Raw genomic sequence first — 21,754 nt, forward strand, 5'->3', positions numbered from 1 at the left:
GGGGAAAACCAGCATTACACAGTTCCCACTTCAGCCTCCCTCCTGCAGGCTTCAGCTATTTAAAATCAGCTGCCTCCGCTGGCAGCAGGCCAGCTCGCCTCCATGAAGGAACCGGCTCCATATGCTAGGCTGACAAAAAAACCCACTTTCTTCAGAAACACCTAAGTCTTTGGCTTTCCTTTTGTTTCTGTTGGCTTTAGTCCATTCTTAGTCACCACTGTGATAGCAATGGCATCCAAAGGCTGCCCTTTCCTACTCTCCACCAAGGATGCAAAATACTAACGGTGCATAGCGTAACAAAAATAATTCACATTTCCCATTCCCAGTGCTGTGTAAATATTGACCATCTAATCTTCACAGCAAACCGGACAGACAAACGTTTCTGCTCTAGTTATTGCCTCCAGCAACTTGAGTTACATGATCCCCAAGCCGGAGCTCCCTGGATCCTTCTCTGGGCTGTTCTCCTGATTGCATGGCAGCTCTTAGCACAGCCTGTGCTCATCGCTTTTGCCCTTCCTACAGTGACGGTCACTGGCAACAGCATCAGCGAGCGTCCTCCGTAGGTCATGCAAAATCAAAAAGTCTTGACCATTTTGTTTTTCCCCATCTCTCCTTCCTTTTTGTAAAGTGAGGGACCATCACCCCTCCTTTCTTTAGTCCTCTGCTTGTTCATCTCTTTTGGCTGCACACCAAGATCATGATGGAGCAGGAGGGGTGTTTTTAGAATGGGTGCACTACAATCCAGGCTTGGACCGGGGCTCTGCTTTTCGGACCTCATACATTGCTGCAATATAAAAACCACCAGTAGACTGGGCGTACCCATTGGAAAACAATAAGGACCACTTGATAGAAGGTCCTGGTCTTTATTTTCTCAAGGTGTTTTGTCCAAGCACTGACGTTTTAGTGAAACTGAAGAAATATATTCAATTTCCCTTGATTCTTTTGTGCAGTTTCTGCCTCAGGGTGTTACATACTATTACTGTGTGCTGTTAAATACATGTTGCATTTTATTCCAAGGTGACTAAAATAATTATTTTTCTAGTTACTAAAGTATTTGGAGAGCTTCCAGGATGAAAGTGAACACAAAAAATGCCAAACATTTACTATTCTGATAGCCATCAGTGCTTTATGAACTATCCCATTATGTCCAAAAAGTATCACTGTGGTTTCACAAAGGGTCTTGAGAACATTTGCTTTAAATTGAAAGACTCTATTTCTACTATGCCGAGAACAGTGTTAATATCGATCCAGGTGCTCTATGGAGCAATCTGATCTTTTCATTGTGGCACTATCGAAAATCCGGTCTAGTGCACTGGTAAAACAGCATCTTTCAAAGTTATCAACATTAAAAAAGCAAATCGTTACATTTTTCATTAATTAAAAAAGGCTTACAATAGCATTAACGATCCTTTCATCGGAGTGTGTCATTTAGGTAATGGCAGCCTAGCACATTAACTTCCCTTGGCTTTGCCTTGGCCTTTTAACTCCTCCAACTCATTATTACCTAATTTGTAAAGTCTCCCAAATGGGTCATTAGCTCTTAAATACATTCCTCCTGCTGTTTGGTATATACCCGAGAAACAGTAGGCTGTCAGAGAGATAACTAGTTTGGAAGTAGCTCTTTCTGGGAACAAAAAGTTAAAGGAATGCCAGATTAAACTAAGTTTGCAAAATGAATCATGGCTTGAAATATCCCCGATACATGATTAACTAAGACATCACACAGAATTCTTTTTTTTTCCACAAAAGAGGACTGGCATCAGCACGTATGCAAGCATATGTGCCCTTGTAAGCACCTGCAACTCCTGCTGCTTCCAATCCGTAGCAGCAACCGTGCAACCAGGCAGCCATCTAATGTGCTAAACTACGGAAGGACAGAGAAAGGCTCCTGGGACCCGGTCCTGTACTCCTGACACAGTGACCTTCCCCGTCTGCCTCCCCAGCTCAGCCTAGAAATCGTGAACCAAAGGCAGAGCAACCCCAGACCACAAGAAAATCAGTAGCATCTGGTCCAAGTATATGAACTGCTCAGGGCAACACTACATTCACTGACCAAATTAGTGATATTGTCCACTGCCAAGCGAGAAAAGCAAAAGATCGTTTGGCCTTTCCCAGCCATAGATTACATTTTTGTATTTTTTTTCTTACTTTAGAGTATGATGTAGGGCATGAGACTGAAATAAGTCAGTGTGACTAAGTAAAAAGTCTTTGTACTAGTCCACTCATCTGCAAGCTATTCATGTGAAACAGAATAAACGACTACTGGCCGGCAATATCTGCACTGCAGGAACTTTGAATATGGAGGTGTTGAACAAATTACATGTTTCCACACAAAGAAAGTAACACTTAAGGTATAACAACACTGCAATTTTTTCAACTAAATTCAACTAATAAAACTTGAGTATTAGCAAACGCTCCCATTTGTTTAAGCAACAACTTCTTTGTTCCATTCCTTTACTTTTATAAATCTTTCTCACTCCCTCCTCCTCTTTGGCTGTCTCAGTTTGCTTGCTTATTTTCGATGCAATCATCACCTCTCTCTGAAAAGAGGCTACTCTCTACTAGTTTTACCTGGTTTGCTGGAAGGGCAACACCTTTATGTTTTATGCCCTTAGCAAGGACAAGAGATGTGGTGTCCTTTGAGATTAAAATCATTGTCTGGTATGGCCCAATATATATGAATCTGCAGAAGATTAATTAACATACTAAAATCAACATCTACATTAGTGTTTCCATATCAAACAAATAGCTCGCTATCGCTATGAAATTCTCAAATTCCTATTTCCATAATTGTCCCCTGGAATAAGCCATGTATACGTTGTAGGTACTTCACTCACCGTGACCTTTATGCAAGATCATCAGAGGCAACACGCAATCGTAAAGCTGAAAAACAGAGGACTCTGTGATCAAAGACTTTTAGTTATTTTCCAGAAATGCCTTTTTATTTAAGAAACCTGCTCTATAACTTGTTCTGACAAATGTCACAGCTGGAGAAATTCTTCCTCTAAGGGAAGATTTACAATCTATAGGATAGTTTTCTCTCTCTGTATTTTTCGGGAGACCGGATTCATCAAAAACAAACTGTGCTTTGATTTGTGTGTCTGCGTGTTCAGCACAAAGAAATGAAATACAAGAATGGGAGAAATGACAATACTCCTTATCTATAGGTAACTTTTTGGCACAGAAATATCATCCCGTATGATCAACTGGAAAGTGCTGAGGTACTAGCGTAGAATGATGTGGTACAAACAGGACTTCCCACAGAGAAAACTATGCTTATTCTGTTCTTCACGCTGGCCACCACGTTGAAGGCACATCAATACCCCAGCAGATGGTTTTGAGCAGGGACTGCCAAAACATCGTGCGCAGAAGGTTGCACTTCATGGGAAGATTTCAACTGAGGAACATCAGTCTCTTGAGAGGTCATGGTACCAGCTGAAATGTTGCGGGACGTAGGGCAGAGTAGAAGTAATTGTAAGGATAACCTAGTTCCGGACTTGTCACCTCTAAGCAGCAAAACAGAAATGAGAATACAACTCTCCTTCCTTGGAGAAGACTCCAAGGGACCAGCAGCAACCAAAATCTATGACGCAGCGCAGTTCTCCTCTGACTGGGTTACAAATGCCTAGGTAGCCACTGGGCCTGTGACTCAAGGCTCGGTTTGGCCAAGGGCCACAACATAGATCTTCTGAACTTGCAGTGGCGAGGACTGAAGCCATTTGCGCTTTCAAGTGGGGTTTCAAGAGGATAAGCTTAGTCAGCCTGGAAAGGACGAATACAATTACAGAATCTGAGCAAGAACAGTCCATAAGGTCTTGTTCACAAGAAGGCCTCTGAATAACTTTTGTGCTCAAAGTTCAAAGGCTGCTTGAGTTCTTCCCGGAATCAGGACTGAATGCCAAAAATATCAGACTTAGGGGGTGATGAGAGGTTGTCAGCCGACCTCACTTGGATATGGTATCACCTTTTGCAAGCTGTTTTTTTATTCATTAATACACTGATACACCTGAAAAGAAGATGAGGGCCACACTGGAAAACATTTAAATGCGTTCTGATCTCTGGGAATCAGGGTAGTCTCTCCTTCTGAAATGGACCTGGTGCTCTGTCCTGAACTCTAGATGCTGTATTTTTGTTACCTTCTGCTATTTTGGCTGTAGCATTCTCAAACTGCCCAGCCACCCCACTCAAACTAAGGGCATTCAGCACTTTTAAATCCCCAAAGAGAACCACTGTCTTCGTGGTTCGCATATAAAACTGAGAAAAATACTAGTCTTACCATTAAAGGATGATGCTTTAGGTAATGGGATACTCTATTCTGAAGTCAAATAGGTGCTGCTGAATTACAGTTAGCCCCGTAAGTATATGGAACATTTTAAATCATGAAGGCCTGTACTTTACATAGTAGAGATTAAGACATTTTAAACAATATGTGTGACAAATGCAAAAAATATTATTTGGTGACTTACAGTTTTAAAATGCCCAAGACAACATTCAAAAGTAATCTGATGCTCACAGTCTCTCTGCTCATCTCTTTGGTTAGGCTGAGTATCATTATTACTGGTAAGCAATATGATTTAAAAAAAAAATAGTCTTTATGCAATCCAATTGAAGAAAAATCTGTGTTTTAATATTTGGGTTGTATTTCTTCTTCCACTTGTGAGTTTTCCCGATGCAGCATTTTTTACAAAAAACGAAGTATCATTTGCTGATATAAAAGTCATTGTAGCACATGTCCAATGTATACAGTATTTAAGTCCAGGTAAAAGTAAATCAGCTATAAATTAGTGTATTTCACATTAAAAATGCTCTTTATGTTTACATTTCAGGCTAAAACTAGTCTCAAACTGTTTAAAAGTAGGCACTTAAAACAACCTGCACTTGGCCAAAAAAAATTCCATTGTTTTTTGGTTACTGAATAACTCCAACAGCACTTCTCTTGATAATATGCTTATCAGACCAATATGCACAGCTGATCGTCGGGTATTATCGGTCTCAAGTAGAACTGAAAATAGCTTCAGTCTTCCTGGTTCTTCCTTATTCCCCTCACTTCAAGAAAAGATGTAACACATTCTTGAAGACAACAGTTGGAGTTTTCCCCCCAAATAAGCCCCAGCAGCTGCCTCCTGTGCTTTTGAAAGAGCTTGAACCATTTGCACCACGTGCGTGTTCTTACATGGGAAGACCCCCACTCCCACGCGCTGTAATGGGCTGCCGCTGAAGCTAAGCACTGATGCTAAGCTCTACTCATCAGGCACTAACTTACAGGAACTGTTTCTTTGGTCACGCGTTGTTTAATCATGAAATATGATGGTCCAGAGTGGACAGTATTTTTCTTCGTCGTGAGCCTTGGCAACCCTCCCAGGTTATTTCAACACCTGGCCATATGGGTTGATGCAGACCCCATCCTATTTGTCCCTGAGCTGACAGTATTTGTTCCAACGGTGCTGGCTGTTTCAACAGGCAGTTAATATCCCTGTGAAGCCATGAGACTATTTCCCTGAATATCCAGGGTAAGGAGGGGGTGGGGGATACTGTATCGAAGTCTGTGGCGTTGGAGTATAAGGTGGAGGTAGGTCAGCTGGGTACTCCATTTCGTATTCGTAACTGTATGGTGGTGGAGCCACTGGAGTGGGAGAAAAAAGAAGACATAGTTAAAAATGCGGGCCTCCAAGTATTTTCTAGTTGACATTCAGACTTCCCTACAACAGATGTCAAGTCTCCTGGCAACGCCATCACTTTTTTTTCAAACTGTCATTATACAGTCCCTTTATGTCAATGCAAGCCCTTGCTTATTGCCCTTTCCTTCACTGCTTAGCCGTGTGCCCACCGACATGTTGTGCTGGTGACAGCGTTTGAGTGGCCATATGGCAGATGATACCAGGGTGATGTGGCAGAGCTAAACTTTTTCAGGGGAGGAAGGTTGGGTTTTTATCAGATCCACTCCCTTCCACCCCCTTCAGCAGCAACATGGACTTATGTCCTCTCAAATTGACGGCTTTCGCTGATCTCCACAGACCTCTCAACCACCCTCTGGATCCCCAGGAGACGTGTGCCGTGCCATGCCATGCCAAACACAGCTGAAAGCTCCTCACTGCACAGCAGCGTCACATCTTCCAGGGCAAATGCTGGACTTCTTCCCAGGACTTCCCAGGGCTCGGGCTGAGGAAGAACAAAGCTTTCGCCTTGTTCACCCCAACAGAGACATCTGAGGAGAGCCCCACATTTGTAAACTGGGTCAGGCATTTAGGAAACAACAAAAATATTCACAAACAGCTGAAAACATTTTCTCAACTACTTCTAATAACTTTACAGAGGGAGGATTAATTCAGGGATCATAAAGACAGCAAATGCTGCAGAATGATAGCACGGTGGGAACTGAAGGCTCCATATCAAGACCCCACTAGAGTAGTCTCTACAAATTTTAAGGTCCAGAGTCTGCAGCTTCTCTGTTCATGTCACCATGGATGCTTTCCTACGCCCTCCCTAGATGTCTCAGGCAGACTGGCAGTGAAATAGCACTTGAATAGAGAGGAAACAGAAACCTAGGATGTTTCTGATGGGGGGAAGAGACTCAAATCCCAGTGTGCCATGAAAAGCACTCCCTGCTCTCTGAAAACCCGTCTGCCACTGTGGCTGAGGCCAAAGGAAGGGCATCCCCTCGCTTGCTGTTCCTGTCCAAAACAGGTAATGGCAGGGGGGAGGTGGATCACAAACCCTGCAGTCAAAGCCAGGTCAGTCATCCAGAAGTGTTCATGACAGCAGGGAACATGGAAATAATTTCAGAGCTTCCCCATTCTCCAAAAAATTGCTGCTGCTGAGAGGAAGCACTGCTCAAACTAATGTTTGCACCAGGAATGGGGAGCATGCAGAGCCAAACTGCCTGGAGGTGGAGAGATAGGGGTGAGTCATTGCAGGAGCAGACTTGGGGAGGAAAAGGCTACAGCCCTGGAATCTTCATTTTGCTCTTGTTTTTACAGCTTGCAGTGACTATTAGATCCTGAAGTAGCTCTTCAGCAATTCATGGTTGAGAATATTGCAGTTTTCTTTCATTACTCATCTCTCTATGCAAAACAATGTTGCAATGATAAGGATGATTATAGATGGTTTTAGTTTAACTGGAAAGTAAGAGCATGAGGGAGAAAACAGACACTCAGAGCAGTGAATGTGATAAAGGAATGCATAATAAATATTGCATAGCTTGCCTGTAAGTATACATAATGCACCTGGGATTTGCCGCAACCTTTGCAACAGGAGGGAATATAAAGGCAGGGGATCTGTAAGAGTGGGGTGAGGGGACTTCATCCATGAAACACCATTGCCTTTTATTACAGTGAACTCTCAAGTTATCCCAAGGCAATCGCTCCTGGATTTGTAATTAACAGTGTCATTGAAGCACAGACATAGTTACATTGCATAAACACCGTTATGCTGCTTCCAGGGTCAGTTTTGCTCTTCAACAACGTGGCCACTTTCTCGTGGTGGGGAGCCAGACAAATGAGCCTTGCAGACCCCAGCTGGCTGGATGCAGATCCACCTTTGGTGCTCCTGTACCCCAATCTAGACTGGCGTGAGTTGACAAGTGTGGTGCAGAGCGGCTCTGCACAGAGCTAGCTCAGTTACAGCCTGATGTACCAGTTCCCACTCACTATGGGCACAACTGCACTGGAGCAGACCCATGAGGGGTCCCTACTGTCCCGTGGGGTGCCCCAGAGCCTGTAACAGCTTATTTGCTCAGTGCCAGATCTGACTTAGGCTCTGTGCCTCCCCTGGTACTGCCCTGCACCTAAAAAACCATTACACCAGAACAATGTGAACCCACAGACAGGCCTCCATTGAGCACGTCCAACGCTAAGCTAGAGCTAACAAGCACTGCCAGGTCTCAGCTAACTTTGACCAAGGCGCAACGGGCATCTCTGCACCGTGCTCCAAGTTCCTATCAGTTCAGGCACGGTGCCAGGCGGATGCAGAGAGGTAGCTCGGATCCAGCACCGCATGCCAGCCAGCAGTCCCTCCTGGGACACTCAGCAGAGAACACACCGCAAAGACGTCTGTGTGCCTTTGTAGAAGTCATCTGGGATCCTGCAGCACCCAGCAGGGCTTGTGAGCTCTGGCCGAGTACCAGCCAGCTGGGGCTGCATTAGACTCCATGTGGCACCACTCGAAGCCTTTGCGCTATGACCCACAGACCTTCTTGTCCAGGTTTTCCCCTCTCTGTGGTATGTCAGGCCCCCATTATATCCGACAATGAAAGGGAGCTGACTGCACGTGAACAAGGGCTAATACAAGAACCAGAAGAACAAAAGAAGAACAACTGATCCGTTGCCAGAGAGCCTCTGGCACACGGAGAAGGTCTATCCTGCACAATGCAGCACCGCCCTGAGCGAGGTCTCAACGTGCTACTGCGGGCATCGCAAGCCATACAGCTGTGTGAGTATGGCACCCCGCCAGATCTCATTAGCCCACTGAATAGCTGAATAAATTAGCCCAGGCAGAGTGCTGCACTGACGAACACTGCGCACACTGAGCTGTCTCGCGTTTCTCAGCAGGGAGTCATGCCGCTCCCCTCCGGACTGAGAAGAGCTGCCTGCTGTATTCACGTCCCCCATTTACTGCGGAGCCGTAACTATCCGAAGATAGACTTTTACCACGAATGCAGGCACTCTTGCAGGGCTGTCACTTCGCTTCCTTACCTGGGTACGTGCTGATAGTGTTGATGTGCGTAGTTCGGATGACCCCTACTCGAGTCCCACGGTTGTTCTTCATGCACATGCAGATACAGATGGCAATCCCAGCAATCACTCCCATTATAAATACTATACCAAAAACAATTCCAGCTATGGCTGTGCCTCTGCAAGGGGAATGGAAACATGCAGTCATTCTCAGCCAAATGATGTTTACAAAACAAAATTCTTTTCTCAGGAGTGGCCCTCATTTGAGGAAAAAAGTGCATATTGATTACTGAAAATGCTGCAGATCTTGATTCATCAGGGCATCTGAATAGAAGAAATGAAAGATCTCCAAGACCAAAATGCAAAACTCTTTCAAAGTCGCCTTTGCAATCGTGCCAGATCACTCTGCTGATTTACCCCATGTTAAATCCTCCCATTCCAGGGCCTTCTGAATTTAACAACTTTTAAATATTACCAAGAATAATTTCTTCCCTTTCCCCTCATCACACAAGACTTTTTTTTTTCCTAAAGGCATCGGTATGATTTTTTTTTGAAAAGAAAGAGTAAGTAATCCCCAGTAATATATTCCAGAAGCATCCCGAAGCGCCTGCATGCTGTGCTTCCACAGGAGTGGTTTTGTCATTGTTTTATCTTAGGTCAAAAAGTCCTTCTGCTGTGCTTCTGAGCCCACAGATTAAGAAAAGCCTCCTCTTCTTTGAGGATGAGCAGCAAAAAGCAAAGCGAATGCCCACTCTTTCACACATCTGCTGCTGCAGCCAGCATAAGTATTTGAGGCTTAAACGATTTCTTTTAAAATGGTCCAGAGGAAAGAATTTAGCTCAGCCCCTGAAGTAAAGAATCAGACTTTCCTTGAAATTATATAGAGAAAGGAAAGGAAGCCTTAGTGCACTGACACATGAGAGAAAAACCTCACCAAAAGGCACTGAAGAGCTCCCAATAATATTGAAGGCAAAATCAGCCCTTCTGATGAACCCTAGTTCACTCAGGTTTGTTGTCAGACACAGGCAGTGAAGCATATGTTATATTAAAGATGGTATTTATAGCCTGCCCTTCTATGAAAAATACCCAGTGACTTGACAGAAGTATTCTTACTCTATGCACCTCTTCATCTTCCAGCAAAGATTTCAAATAGCAACCTTGCTGGCAACTCTTTTACTAGACATTTTAATCAATCCAAACTGATAGTTTGTCAACATGAATAAGCTCCACTAGGAATTATTGCAATGTAGAGAATAAAACAGGCACTGCAATACTACAAAGACAACTATTAAAAGGAGCCTAAACCATAGTTTAGCTTCCCCATACAAGTGTGGGAACACATAGAGGCCTGATTTTCAAAATGCTGATAGCCTGATAGCCAAAAAGTCAGCAAGAGTCAGGATGGACTCAATATTTGAAAAATCAGACCTTAGGAACCTAAATATGAATTTAAGAGCTTGTTTTTAGGCCCCAACTATTGAGGAACTTGGCCAAGATTTGCAGTACAATTACTGAATTCTATAGCATAAGTAAACACAAACAATTTGCTGTCTTACTAAAATACACTGCCAGGGATCTAAATTGCTCTCTGCTGTTATGTAGCAATGAATGAAGAGTGTGCAGGGAGAGTAAACCTGTTAATATTTTGCAGAATATATAAAGGCCTAATTTACAAAACCCTAATTCATGGCAGCAAGCACCTGGCCATAAAACCAGTAGCTCAAAACACTGATGTGATCAAGTGCTTTGGTATTAACCACCATGAGTAACTGAGAAATACTTCCCCACGCCCTTCACGTCCCTGACAGTTTGCATCTAACAAAAAGATAGTCTGATGCTCTTGGAAGATGTGACCAAGAGACCTCCAGTTTTCCCATCCTGCTCTCTCTGGGAATATTATCTCTACCTTGAGAGAAACTGCCGTATGAGAAAACAGTTTGATTCAGGAGACACTTTAACACAACACTCTCTTCATTCCGGAAAGTTTTCTTAGAATATCACAATTAAAAAATCAGGCATAATGCACGGTACCCCTATTATAAACAACAGTGAATCGCTACTGCTTTTGCTACATCCACTTAGTGGATGAATCACTGTGCCCCTTGCCGGGAGGGCTGCATCGCAGAGTCGCAGGGAACTCTGTTACGCTGAAATAATCCGTCTCCCAGGTGGAAGGAGCAGAATCAGCCACTGCTGACCACTGGCCTCAGGTCCTGCATTGCATTTCTGCTTTGTACGCGGTCTACTGCTGCCCAGCTCCTGCATCCCAGGTACGCCCTGCCTGGCTGACCTGCTCAAATCCCAGAAACCACAACAGCTTCTTGCACTTCTAACCAGATGCACCCTGAGGAAAACCCAACCTCCATCCTAAAGGCTGACAGAAGTGGGTAACACACAGCACACCTTATCTTCCCAGTGCTAAATTAATAGTTCTCTATTAACAAAGCCCATTTTAAACACAGTTTAAATAGAGTTTGTCTCACCTGTCTCCAAAGGCAAAGGTGTCCCGTTTGTTCCAGAAGTGGTCAGCCAGATGCCATTCGGTCATCTGCCCTGAGCGATGGGTTACCCTCTTCATGAGCCAGCGCCTCCCGGAGACCCGAGCCTCACACCCAAAGCCCACTCTCCCCTTCCGCATGAAGAGCAACTGCTCCAAAGCAATATCGCTCCACTAATTTAAATGACGATTCCGTGCTACTTTACATAAGAAGTATTTATAAGGAAAGGAAAAAAGATGACAGAGGATCTGATACCATCTTCAAAAGCAGTTTCCACCCTTCCTCAGGTATTAAGCAGATACTTATACACCCGCCAGCTTGCTTTGGGTGACGGAACTGAGATCCGAGGACTCATTTGCAGTCCTATAGCTTTTCCTAGTGACTCTTTGGCAGTGCTGGCTGACTGGCACCATCTTGCCTCTGCAAAGAAACAGTGGCAGGGCAAGACACAGCTGTAGAAAGCCCATCTGTGTCTGCCTGCATCTGAAATTCAAAAAGGGCTGAAGTCCACGGGCAAAACTTCCAAGTTGGAAAAGGCCTCTAACTCTGAACACAACTATACTGGAAAGCAAAAACCACTTCTGTCGGGCTAGCAAACCTGGTTCAGTAAGCAAAATAAGGAATATCCACTAAAGCATTCTTTTGCTGGTCCCCACCATAGCTCCTGTTGGTATAGCCATGAATCAGAAACAAAAATGGTCACCAAAGAAAATATTCACCAGCTTAGCTCTGCTGACAAAACTGGTAAGTGCAAGTCTTACTCATGGTTCTGAAATCAGGACAAAAAGCAGTTTAAATAGTTAGACCCACCGCTGCTCGTGGATTCAGATTTTCACACTGCAGTAGTAAATTTAGATCACCTATGGATGGTTACGCAAAGAGAGCCTGAGATACGGAGCAAAAGATGTAGGTCACTTTTTAAATCTGGTTACAGCCTGACTGAGTACCAGCAGGATGGTTACAGCCTGACTGAGTACCAGCAGGAAGGCGCTCGCTGCTGCCGGTGGGCTTCAGATCAGACCCTGTGCCACACATGTGAAACTGTTCCAGGAATGGAGTGTTTGAGTTGAAAAGGATCTGTCTGAGAGGACTTCAGGAGATGTACTCTCCCAAATATCTATAACAGAATATATATAACGCTATATCACTCTCTGACGGTGAGTCAAAGCGTAAACCCACCCTGACTCAGAGACCTGCAGCCCCTGCCACTTACAATGGCCTCCAGTGAAACTAGGAGCACTCTGCCTCTGAACATCAGGCTGCACCTTCTTCAGCACCAAATCCTGGCAGGACGACGGTCATGCAGTTCTGGGCACACAGCACAAAAATAAACGCTTGTTCTTTTTGTGGAACGCCTGTGGTATGACTAGAATGTATGAAAACACATAAGCATGTATGCTTTATAAAATGGCTATTAGGGAAGTTTTTAAAACAAATATCCTATCAATAAATATCCCTTATTTTATATTAAAAAATGCTTGCTTTGTCTCTCTCTCACTGCTATTGTAGACTTCTGTATAGCGACACAGATACACAGAGATTTTTCATGGTATCACCACTGTAGAGCTGTTCAAGGGAAAGTGCCCAAGAGAAAAAGGACACTGCAAAGCAAAAGAAGACCTAGAAACCACACAGCAGAGTCACATAGCAACTAGGAAGTTTGAAATAAAGGGAAAACTTGGAAATGGTACAATTTGAAGGAAAACATTATGCAAAGTCCTTTACAGAAGCAACACCAATGAAGAGAAAAAGACTGCCACAGAAGAACAATGCACAGAAAAGTAAAGATGGAGAGGGGGGAAAATAATTTTAAAGCCTTGGAAATGTCAAGAGAAATTGTCGGAGTAAAAATCAGATACTCAGAGAAGCAGCTTTCCACCTGCTTTTAACAACAGCCCGCTGGAAAGAATATAAATCTCATTCACAGCTTAACATTTCTGGCCTAGCAGAACCCTGTGCAGGGGAGCAGGGCGTTTGCTGGGTGGCACCAATGCCTTGGCAATGCTGCAGCCAGGCAGGGCTCTCACAGCTCTTGCAGCCGGTGCAGCTGAGGTGCCCGGGGTCAGAGGACCCATCCCTCGGGGGAACTGGTAACTTGAGGGTTTTACACAAGTGGCAGAGGCGTCACCAGCAGTTGCTCCAGCCTGCGACAGCTAGGCTTGAGATGACTGGAGAAAAGGAGAGAGACTGAAGGGCAGCCCTGCTCCTTCAGGTCTTAATGAGTGGGAATGGAGTTCATTTAGCGCCTCTTCCTCCTCCAGAAGGCTACTAATTTGGGATTTAGGCAAACAAAGTGGATGTCAAATTTCCTCAAGACGAATACCGCCTCCGCGGTCATCTGCACTTTGAGGACAGTGGATCTGAGAGGCCTAAAAATCTTATGGCTCAATAGGTTAGTGTTTCCTGAAGGAAGAATGATTACTGAATAGGCATAAATTTTTAAATGCATTGTCAAAATCTGGGAGCCAGGTATACATGGCCTGCACTGCTGTATGGCAGGGACTTTGTAGTCTGTTGGCCTCTGTTTTTCCTTCTTGGGTTCTGCCCTAACTTCACATGTGGTATGGTATGGAGCATAAAACTTTGCTGGGGAGCCTGGTTTATTAGTACAAAACTGCAAAGAAAAGAAAAAACCTTTCAGTCAGCTTTTCCAGAAACCCCGCAGACTGTAATGCAAAATGTTTTAATCCCACTGGCACCAAGACAGTCCCTCCTGCCCCCTCCACCCCTTCTTCCCACCCAGGGATCCCCAGCAAAGTGCATGTCCCAAAAACTCCCTGCATCACTGTGGCCAAGGGATGCTGCGCAGCACATCACCCTGGCCTCCTCCTGCCTCTGAGGTGTCCTCTGGATGGGGGCATGCACAGGTCTGGCTCCAGTTATGGGTCAGGGCAAACGAGGCGAGGCACAGGGGGACAGATGCCCGCCAGCTCATCCTCGCTGCACTAGAGACCTTCAGCCATGTCCTTGCATCCCAATGCTGCTTCAGCCTCCCCCCAAAACCCTCCTGCTGAGGCTTGGGTTGCCCCCCTCCCCTCACATTAGCACTCAGCCTCCACACCTCCTCAGTGTGCCGGGACAGCCCCAGCTGCTGGCGCCGTTCTCCGAAGGTGCTGTGGAGACAGTTTCCATTTGCACGTCCCTCCGTGTCCCCATCGGGCAGCACCCCTTGCCCCTGGGTGCCTTAGAGGGAGCGGGTGCTGCCTGGCGCTCTGCTGGCTGTCCCCACGCTCCTGGCTCTTCAGCTGTGGGTTGTGCGACCCTCACACCCCTGCCCTTCTTGCATTTGTTGTCCTTCACAAGCAGGTGGTTTCTCTTGATTCCTATCTTCCTTTAGCCCTCTCCCTCCCTGGAATGCATTTAAAGGCTTTCTTAAACTGGAGAAGCCACTAGGGGCAAGTAGGCAAAAAGATGCTTCGGGAAGAGCATAAGAAAAGGGAGAAAACTTTCTCTCCTGGCCTCCTTCAATGATTCGCAGCTCAGCAACTTTCTGACCCAGACAGGTTGGTTTGTTTTTTAACTGTATCACTCAGTGAATTTCTCTTCTGCAAACCTGCTCAGCCTCGTCCTGAGCTCATGTAAATTTTAGCATCCACAGCCTTATGCGGCAAAGAGCTCCCCAGCTTCGTGACGTATCTGAAGAACTGTCTCCTGTGGTCTATTCTGAACTGAACGCCCAGTAATTTCACCCGAGCCTCCTAGCTCTCAGCTCGTCGGTTGTCAGCTACCCCTTCCGCACTGCTCGTGATTTTACAGACCTTTAGCATCAGGCGCAGCAGCCAACTCTTCCCCATCCTGCAGGAGCCCTGTCCTACTTGGCTGTCCTGTGTGCAGGGACCGCTTCATGCCAGATCACCCCGGCCACTCGTCATTGCACTTCTTCTCATCCTCTTCTGTTGTCTTCTGAGAGCTGCAGCAGAACCATGTACGACACAGAGGCACGATAACGTCTGCTGTTTTCTTCTCTATTTTCTTCTTAAATCATCCACGGTATTAGATCTGTTTTTTCTTGACTGTCAAACAGTCAGGAACTAAGGTTTCATGGCACTATTTACCATAATATCAAGTCTCATTTCTGAGAGGTAATGTCAGCCCAGAACCCATCAACTTCTGTGGGAGTTTGGGTTGTTTTTCCCTGTGTGCATTATGTAGTGTTTATGGGCCCTGGATTCCCTGCCATGCTGCCTGGACTCGTGTCCTCTACCGGAGGACACAGGCTAAAGCTAGCACAGGTGAACTTAAAGCCACCAGTTTTTCCAAAGCCCAGCTTACTAATACTGTATCAATTTAGAAACTATCACTGCAGAAGTGACAGAGCTCCGCACCAGAGATGCATTTATATTGGCATAAAGGTCTTTTCATCCTGTAATAGCTCACGTTAGCAATTTTACAGAAATTTGACCAAGTATGGCAAGAAGTTGTTAGAAGCATGTGAAGATCAGTATTCCCACTCTGTCTTCGCTATATTTCATTACCATATTAGTGCAAGAAAGACGTGCCATCTCAGTCTTCACTTTGCTCAGCTGATCTCTTCCATCTCATCATCTTTCCTAATTTCCAGTACTTTTTTAGTTCTCCAATTAATTTATTGCCAACTCTCTGTATCTATGATTTGCTGGCACTGCATCTCTAGAATAACATTAATAATAATGCATGCAATACATTTTGGAATACTACTGCTAATACTAATAAACACCCTTTATTTTTCCCCCCTTTCAGGCATTCAAAAAGAAGCTGATAAGGGATTTTTTAAAACTCATTTTCTGAGATAAAATACAATAAAAAAAATCAATGATCTTTGATCTTCTGATCCAGCCACTGACGTTTTGAAAAACGTACCCTTTGGATTCTTAATCAGATTTGATGTTACTTGGAGGGAGGGGGTGTTGGGCTATTTATTTAATTTGATTGGCAAACCCCGGTTTACTTGGACCGATAGCAGAAGTGCAGCGGGGTCGCGCACCATTTTCTCCTGCCTCCGCTGGAGCAGGCAGACCCGTTCTGGGAGGTTTGCCCCTCTCCACGGTTGTCCCTTTATTTTCTTAAGGACAAAACCACGTAGTCAGTGATCCTCTAAGAGATTGGCTTTGCTGTCCAGGGCATCTTGCCCTTACGGCTGGGGTACCTTGAGAATCCCGTGGCAAAAGCTGACGGAGGAGCCACTGAATCAGCTGCGGTACCCCATGGCTGAGCCAGCAGCCTTCTCACCACAGAGTTTTACAGCCCGGGAATACCGACACCAGGGTAGCATGGACTGAAAAGCCATCCAACTCGGGAATCAGTTAAATAGTCAGCTAGCTGCTGCCTCCTGTTTTAAATTAAATAATTAGTTTACAGAGTAGCAACTCAAACAGACCAGGCTTGTCTTTGAGGCTTTACTTCGCAAGTTGTACTTAGACAAAATTCCTACTAGTACCTCCTTTAAAGACACGTTTTACCACAGAGAGGAAGGAGATGATTGTCTGCTTCCGTAAACAAATCCCGCCTGCCTGTTAAAACTGGGTACAGCCTGTACTTGAACAGTATTTCCCTTCTTTTGCTTCTACTCGGTTGTATTTAAGGTGCGTTGTTAATGTTTAATTCCTTCCAAATAATTTCCTTTGTGCCGTTCCCTCTCTACCTTGTTATATTTGTAAGATTATTAACTCAAGCACCAGAATATCCTGAGTAGCAGCTGTACAATGAAAAGGTAGTGGGTAATCATCCCAACTCCTGACCCCCCTCCTGCCAGCTCCTTGTGGACAGGTCATCACTTTGAGACTGCTCCATATTGTTAAGCTACATAATCTTGCAAAGGGTTAAAGAATAGTATATACCATCTTTTAGTATTGCCAGTGCCTGAGCAATAGGGTACTTTCTACAGCTTGTTAAAAGGCTGCTGAGCCACTGAAGCGTAACTGTGGCACACTTGCAAAACCAGAGAGAAAATCATAAAACTGCAAACCAAAAGGATATGTAATTACAGCTTGTTCTGGTTTGGGCTATCGTCAGACAGACTTTTCAGACAATTTGCCTTTTGAGAAATATGTAGACATTTTATGCTTACTTCCTTTATGCCAAACCATACGCTTTTCTCCCCAGCACACTGCCGGAGGTGCTGCTTGGCCAGTAGTGCTGCAAAGTGCTTCCAATAAGCAATCCTGGAAAGGACAACATAGCTGCTACAGTAAAGGGAGAGTAGAGAAAGCGGGCTCTTCCTCTAGCTGCTTCCCAAACTGCTTCCCCTGCCTGTGTACGACAGGCCTGAGATCTTCCCGCTGCCCTAGACAGCAGGGGTGGAGGGAGGGATGGCATCGCTTCCACCCTGCTTAAGACTCAGTGCAGGGCTGGCTCAGAAATAATTTTAGGAACAGAGGGAACGATGCATGAAATATAGCCGGGAGGTGCATGCTGCAATATAGCAAGCACAATACTTAATACACAGTGCTGTTATTAACTGATCACGCCTAAACAAATACATTTTGATCAGTCCCAGCCTGCCCAGCATTTTCATCAGACGAGTATGTGCGCACATGCAGATGCTGGTTTTGAAACACTGAGTCTATCTGTCTGGCAGTTCAAAAATTTCAGAACATTGCCAGAATGTGAAAAAAACCCCAACAATGCATATTTAAATTAAAAGAAGAGATTAAAAAAAGTCAGAAATAGAGAAGGGGGGAGAAGCTTTTTTTTTGACCTTTTATGTGAAAGAATTCTGATTAAGATATTGTAAGGTTTCCGGTTACCACTTTTCACCCTCATGCTCTCCTGCTGCTTCTCTGTCCTTGTTTTGCAGCAGCTCCTCTCGCCCCACCTTTCCCTCTCAGACATCCTGTGCTGCTCCCTGCAGTCATGACCTTCCCTCGCTCTGTAATGTGCTTCACATGCTTCCCTGGAAAGGAAACAGAAACCATAACGCAATTTCCACTTTCCAAAATGTTCCTCATTGTGCTCTGAATTCAAGGCCCAACCTGACGTTGACTTAAATAGAAAAATATGGCACAATTGTACCTAGTGTAGCCTTTGCTTTAATTTAGGGATTTTTATTCTTTTTAAGCCTGCAGTTTGCATTGCTGGCTGAGCCTGCCATTTAAAACACCTTCTGAATCAACGGCAATGGGAGAGGCTAAAATTGCTGCCCAACTTCCAGCCCTTTGCGCATCAAAGCCCGAGAGGTCAGGACAACATGGTGGGCTTCCAAGACCACAGAGTTAGTAACCCTTAGTAATAGCTCACTTTTGGCAGCTGGGTTACTGGGTGTAAACACTTAGAAGAATCCCAGGAATATTATCTTTCTGATAATTCTTAACATACTCTTTCTGACAGTGGTTTTATTTATACCAGCTTCTGCAAATGCTTCACTTTGCACGCTCCATGAGCTCAGCACAGGAGAATCCCACAGCTCCCCTCCTGGGAAGCTCTTGCTGTAGGAGCCTGACTTACTATTCCGACTTCTGGACCTCTTGCCTGTCAGATCCTGCAATCTCTGAGCGATCGACAGTCAAACCTGCCTAGTTTTACCCAGGCATGCATCTAGAGCGTATTTTTACCCGGCCTGAAGCCAAGCCTGTAGAGTCACAGTTGCCAGAAGGGTTGATACTTCGGCACCTTTTAGCATGTCTGCTGCCTGCTTTGAGCATGTAACAAACCCCGAAGCCAGCCACGCGTGATGAGATTTTGATGTGCCAGGGAACATCCTGCACAGGCCTAACTGTGTTTTGGTCAGTGAAACAAGTGAGCAGGCACTAAGGGAAAGGGCCAAAAGACGGGGCTCTTAACTCTGCTCCGTGAGGCAGAGGAGCACCAAGGCAGGACGGAGGTAACCCACAGATTAATTAATTTTAGAAGAGAAAGAACTATGATGGCTGTAATTAAAAAGAGCAGTTCCTCATCATTTCCAAGGCAATGGGCTAAACAGAGACGTAAACACTAGATATGGAAACCAAAGGAGAGCTCTGCCACTCTCCAGGATGTCTTCTGTGTCCTCCCTTCATTTTCTTGCTGTTGGCCTTGATGTCTGTCTTCATAGTTTCACACTCCTCTGCCTGTTCCGATCAACTTCACTTGCAAAGTTTTGGTGAAGGCTGGTGCTTACAGTATTTTTCTCCACTAAGACTGTCTCCTTCTCAACAGCCTTGTGTGTGCCATCTAGCCACTACCCTGAGTACTGCGGCACGAGCTGGCACAGCAGAGACCAGGACCGGGTGGCTGAGGAGGGCAGCGCTGGAAAAGACTTCCCTTGCCCATTCCCAGTGGCAGCAGAAACTCGTGCCAAACTCACTTACTGTGTATCTCTGGCTGAAACTCAATGACTGAGTGAATTAAGGTAACAACATGTCATTTCCCTGCCAGTTAAATCCTTTCCATGACAGGGTTGTCTTTGAGAAGCAAAATGCCACACTTCCCAAAGAAGGCCATAGTTCAAGCATTCAGTCTCAAAATACTCTAACGGAGGCAAAATCCCAAACTTGGTATCTTGCATTCAGTCCATGCTTCATATAGAATTGCATGTTGCTGATTCAAGATCTCCTTCCCAATTGTGGAAAAGTTGACGCCAACAGCAACATTTTTTTCCTTCTTGGTGGTCAGCTCTGAAGACAAAGTAACCTAGATGCCAATCTAGTAGCTTATGTAAATTGCTAAGTAAAACATATTTTTAATATTGAAAGATTTCTGCCTAGATGCAACGTAGCCCCTAAATAAACACTTGGTGAGTCATTGCAAAGAAGTGCACTACCAGCTCCTGACAGACAGCACAAGCCAAATATGTGCTTTCAGAGGAATGAAGACCACAGGGTGCAGAGGGAGAAGCCACCAAGCAAATGCCACAGACCACATATTACAAAACTGATTGCAGCTCTTTCTTGTGCGAACTGAACTGGAAGAGCATCACAGAGATCGTCATACCTGAAATGCTCCCTGCTCATTCAGCCCACTTTTCAGGAGTCCATCGTTCTCCCTCAAGGGGGATCACAGATCTTCCTCTGGCGTCCTAGGATATATCCTCATCACCTATTTTAAAGTTGCATGGGACCTCAGATCATCCAGAGTAACAACTTCTCAGGAACACACTGTTTCTTCATAAATTGCCTCTGTCTGAAATAAGTACTGTCTTGGGAGACACCAGTAGACACCTGAACGCAGCAACACCAGGACTGCAAACCGTATTTATCCACAACGTCACTGGAAAAGCATCCCAAGAGTATAAACAAATTGGAGGCTTTGTCTCCCCCCTGCACCTTCTGGAAAGACCAGCAATGCTCCCGCTCCTTTTAATGGAATGTCGCATGGACACCAGAACCATGAGGGAGGGAGCACTGGGACCCACTTGCTGAAGCAGTGCCAGGGCTGGTGCCAATTACCTGGTGACTACATCTGCAACTAGAAAACAGCTTTGACGGCGAAAAGCCAAGCCCCTTCCAGTTCCTGCACAGCTCAATGCACGTGGCATGCAATTCATGGTCCTTTCCTAACTCATAGTGTTGTTTCATTTATACTCTTTCACTGACATTAGTGAGCTATAAATTACTGCCAGAGCAGAAGTTTATTAACTCTTTTCTTTTTTTTTTCTTCTCGGAGATTGAGGGAGGAAGAAGGAGAGAATTTTGCCTTTTTAGGCAACAAAGAAGAGGAAGATGGTAACCAAAAATCCCTTTTCACAACAACAACAAAGTAAAAATAACATCAAATAAGACAAAGCAATAAAATATCTGAAAATTAACAGATGCCTGCAACCAACACTACTTTATGGACCTGAAAAAAAAAAGGGTTTTGACTTTTTCAGAAATCTGATTCTCAGAACATAAACTGTGGCCCCAAAATGCATTTATGATTTATTAATTTCAACTCAAATTGCAAGATTTTACTGCCTTTAGAATTCTGTCTGTTAGACAAATGAAAAAGATGTAGTATTTTTTTGGACATTGAATAATCTGAAGTGGTTCCAGGACGATCTGGGAGAAAAAGTCTGGATTAAGAGCTTAAAAATCCAGCGTCATAAATTATTTGATTCCATTTTAAAAAGAAAATGATAAATTATATGTATTGCCTGAGTAATGGTGCAATAACTTTTAAAAAAGGCAGTGCTAGCTAGTACTGTATATTTTGAGTCTTAAATAAATCTATCTGGGCTTTGAATTACCCAGCATAGGGATTTTTCCTTCATATCTTCCAATAAAAATAATAAGACATTGAGAGTTTAATTTTAGAAATTCTGGAGCAGAGTGAAAGAAAAAAAAATGTTTTTCATCTTCTCTTTCCATCTCCTTTTTCTAATGTACTTTAATATTCAACTCTTACCCTTGTGAAAGCAATAAAAGAGCCTCTTCTGCATTCTTTTCTGCATCAGATTTATAGCACCAATTCCATTTTTCTTTCTTATTCTCTCTTCCCAGGTGCTGGGTCAGAGCTTACAAGGACCACAAAGACCCGCTGAGTCTAAGCCAGTGGACATTCTGGCTCTAAGTCACCATTTGCAAAAACCTACAATGAACTTGAAAGTATTTACAAAAGTCTTTGCAGGATTCAAACCTTATTATGTAGCATAAGCAAATTATGGTTTTAGTGGTTTGGAATACCCTCATTAAGCATGCATGAAGTGCCATTTAC

General features: G+C 44.4%; 1 protein-coding gene across 1 annotated transcript in view; it reads right to left on the reverse strand.

The window, feature by feature from the left end:
- Positions 1-2,927: 2,927 nt before the first annotated feature.
- CYYR1 (cysteine and tyrosine rich 1) overlaps positions 2,928-21,754 on the reverse strand; it is a 60,488-nt gene continuing 41,661 nt past the window's right edge. Inside the window, exons 3-4 of the mRNA XM_075173901.1 lie at positions 8,691-8,848; positions 2,928-5,623 (exon numbers count right to left, since the gene is read on the reverse strand). Of these exons, the coding sequence (XP_075030002.1) occupies positions 5,490-5,623; positions 8,691-8,848 (292 nt within the window). The 3' untranslated portion in view covers positions 2,928-5,489. The remainder of the gene's footprint in view (positions 5,624-8,690; positions 8,849-21,754) is intronic.

This window comes from Calonectris borealis, chromosome 1 (genome assembly GCF_964195595.1).
Source record: "Calonectris borealis chromosome 1, bCalBor7.hap1.2, whole genome shotgun sequence".
In the NCBI taxonomy this organism is placed as follows: Eukaryota; Metazoa; Chordata; class Aves; order Procellariiformes; family Procellariidae; genus Calonectris; species Calonectris borealis.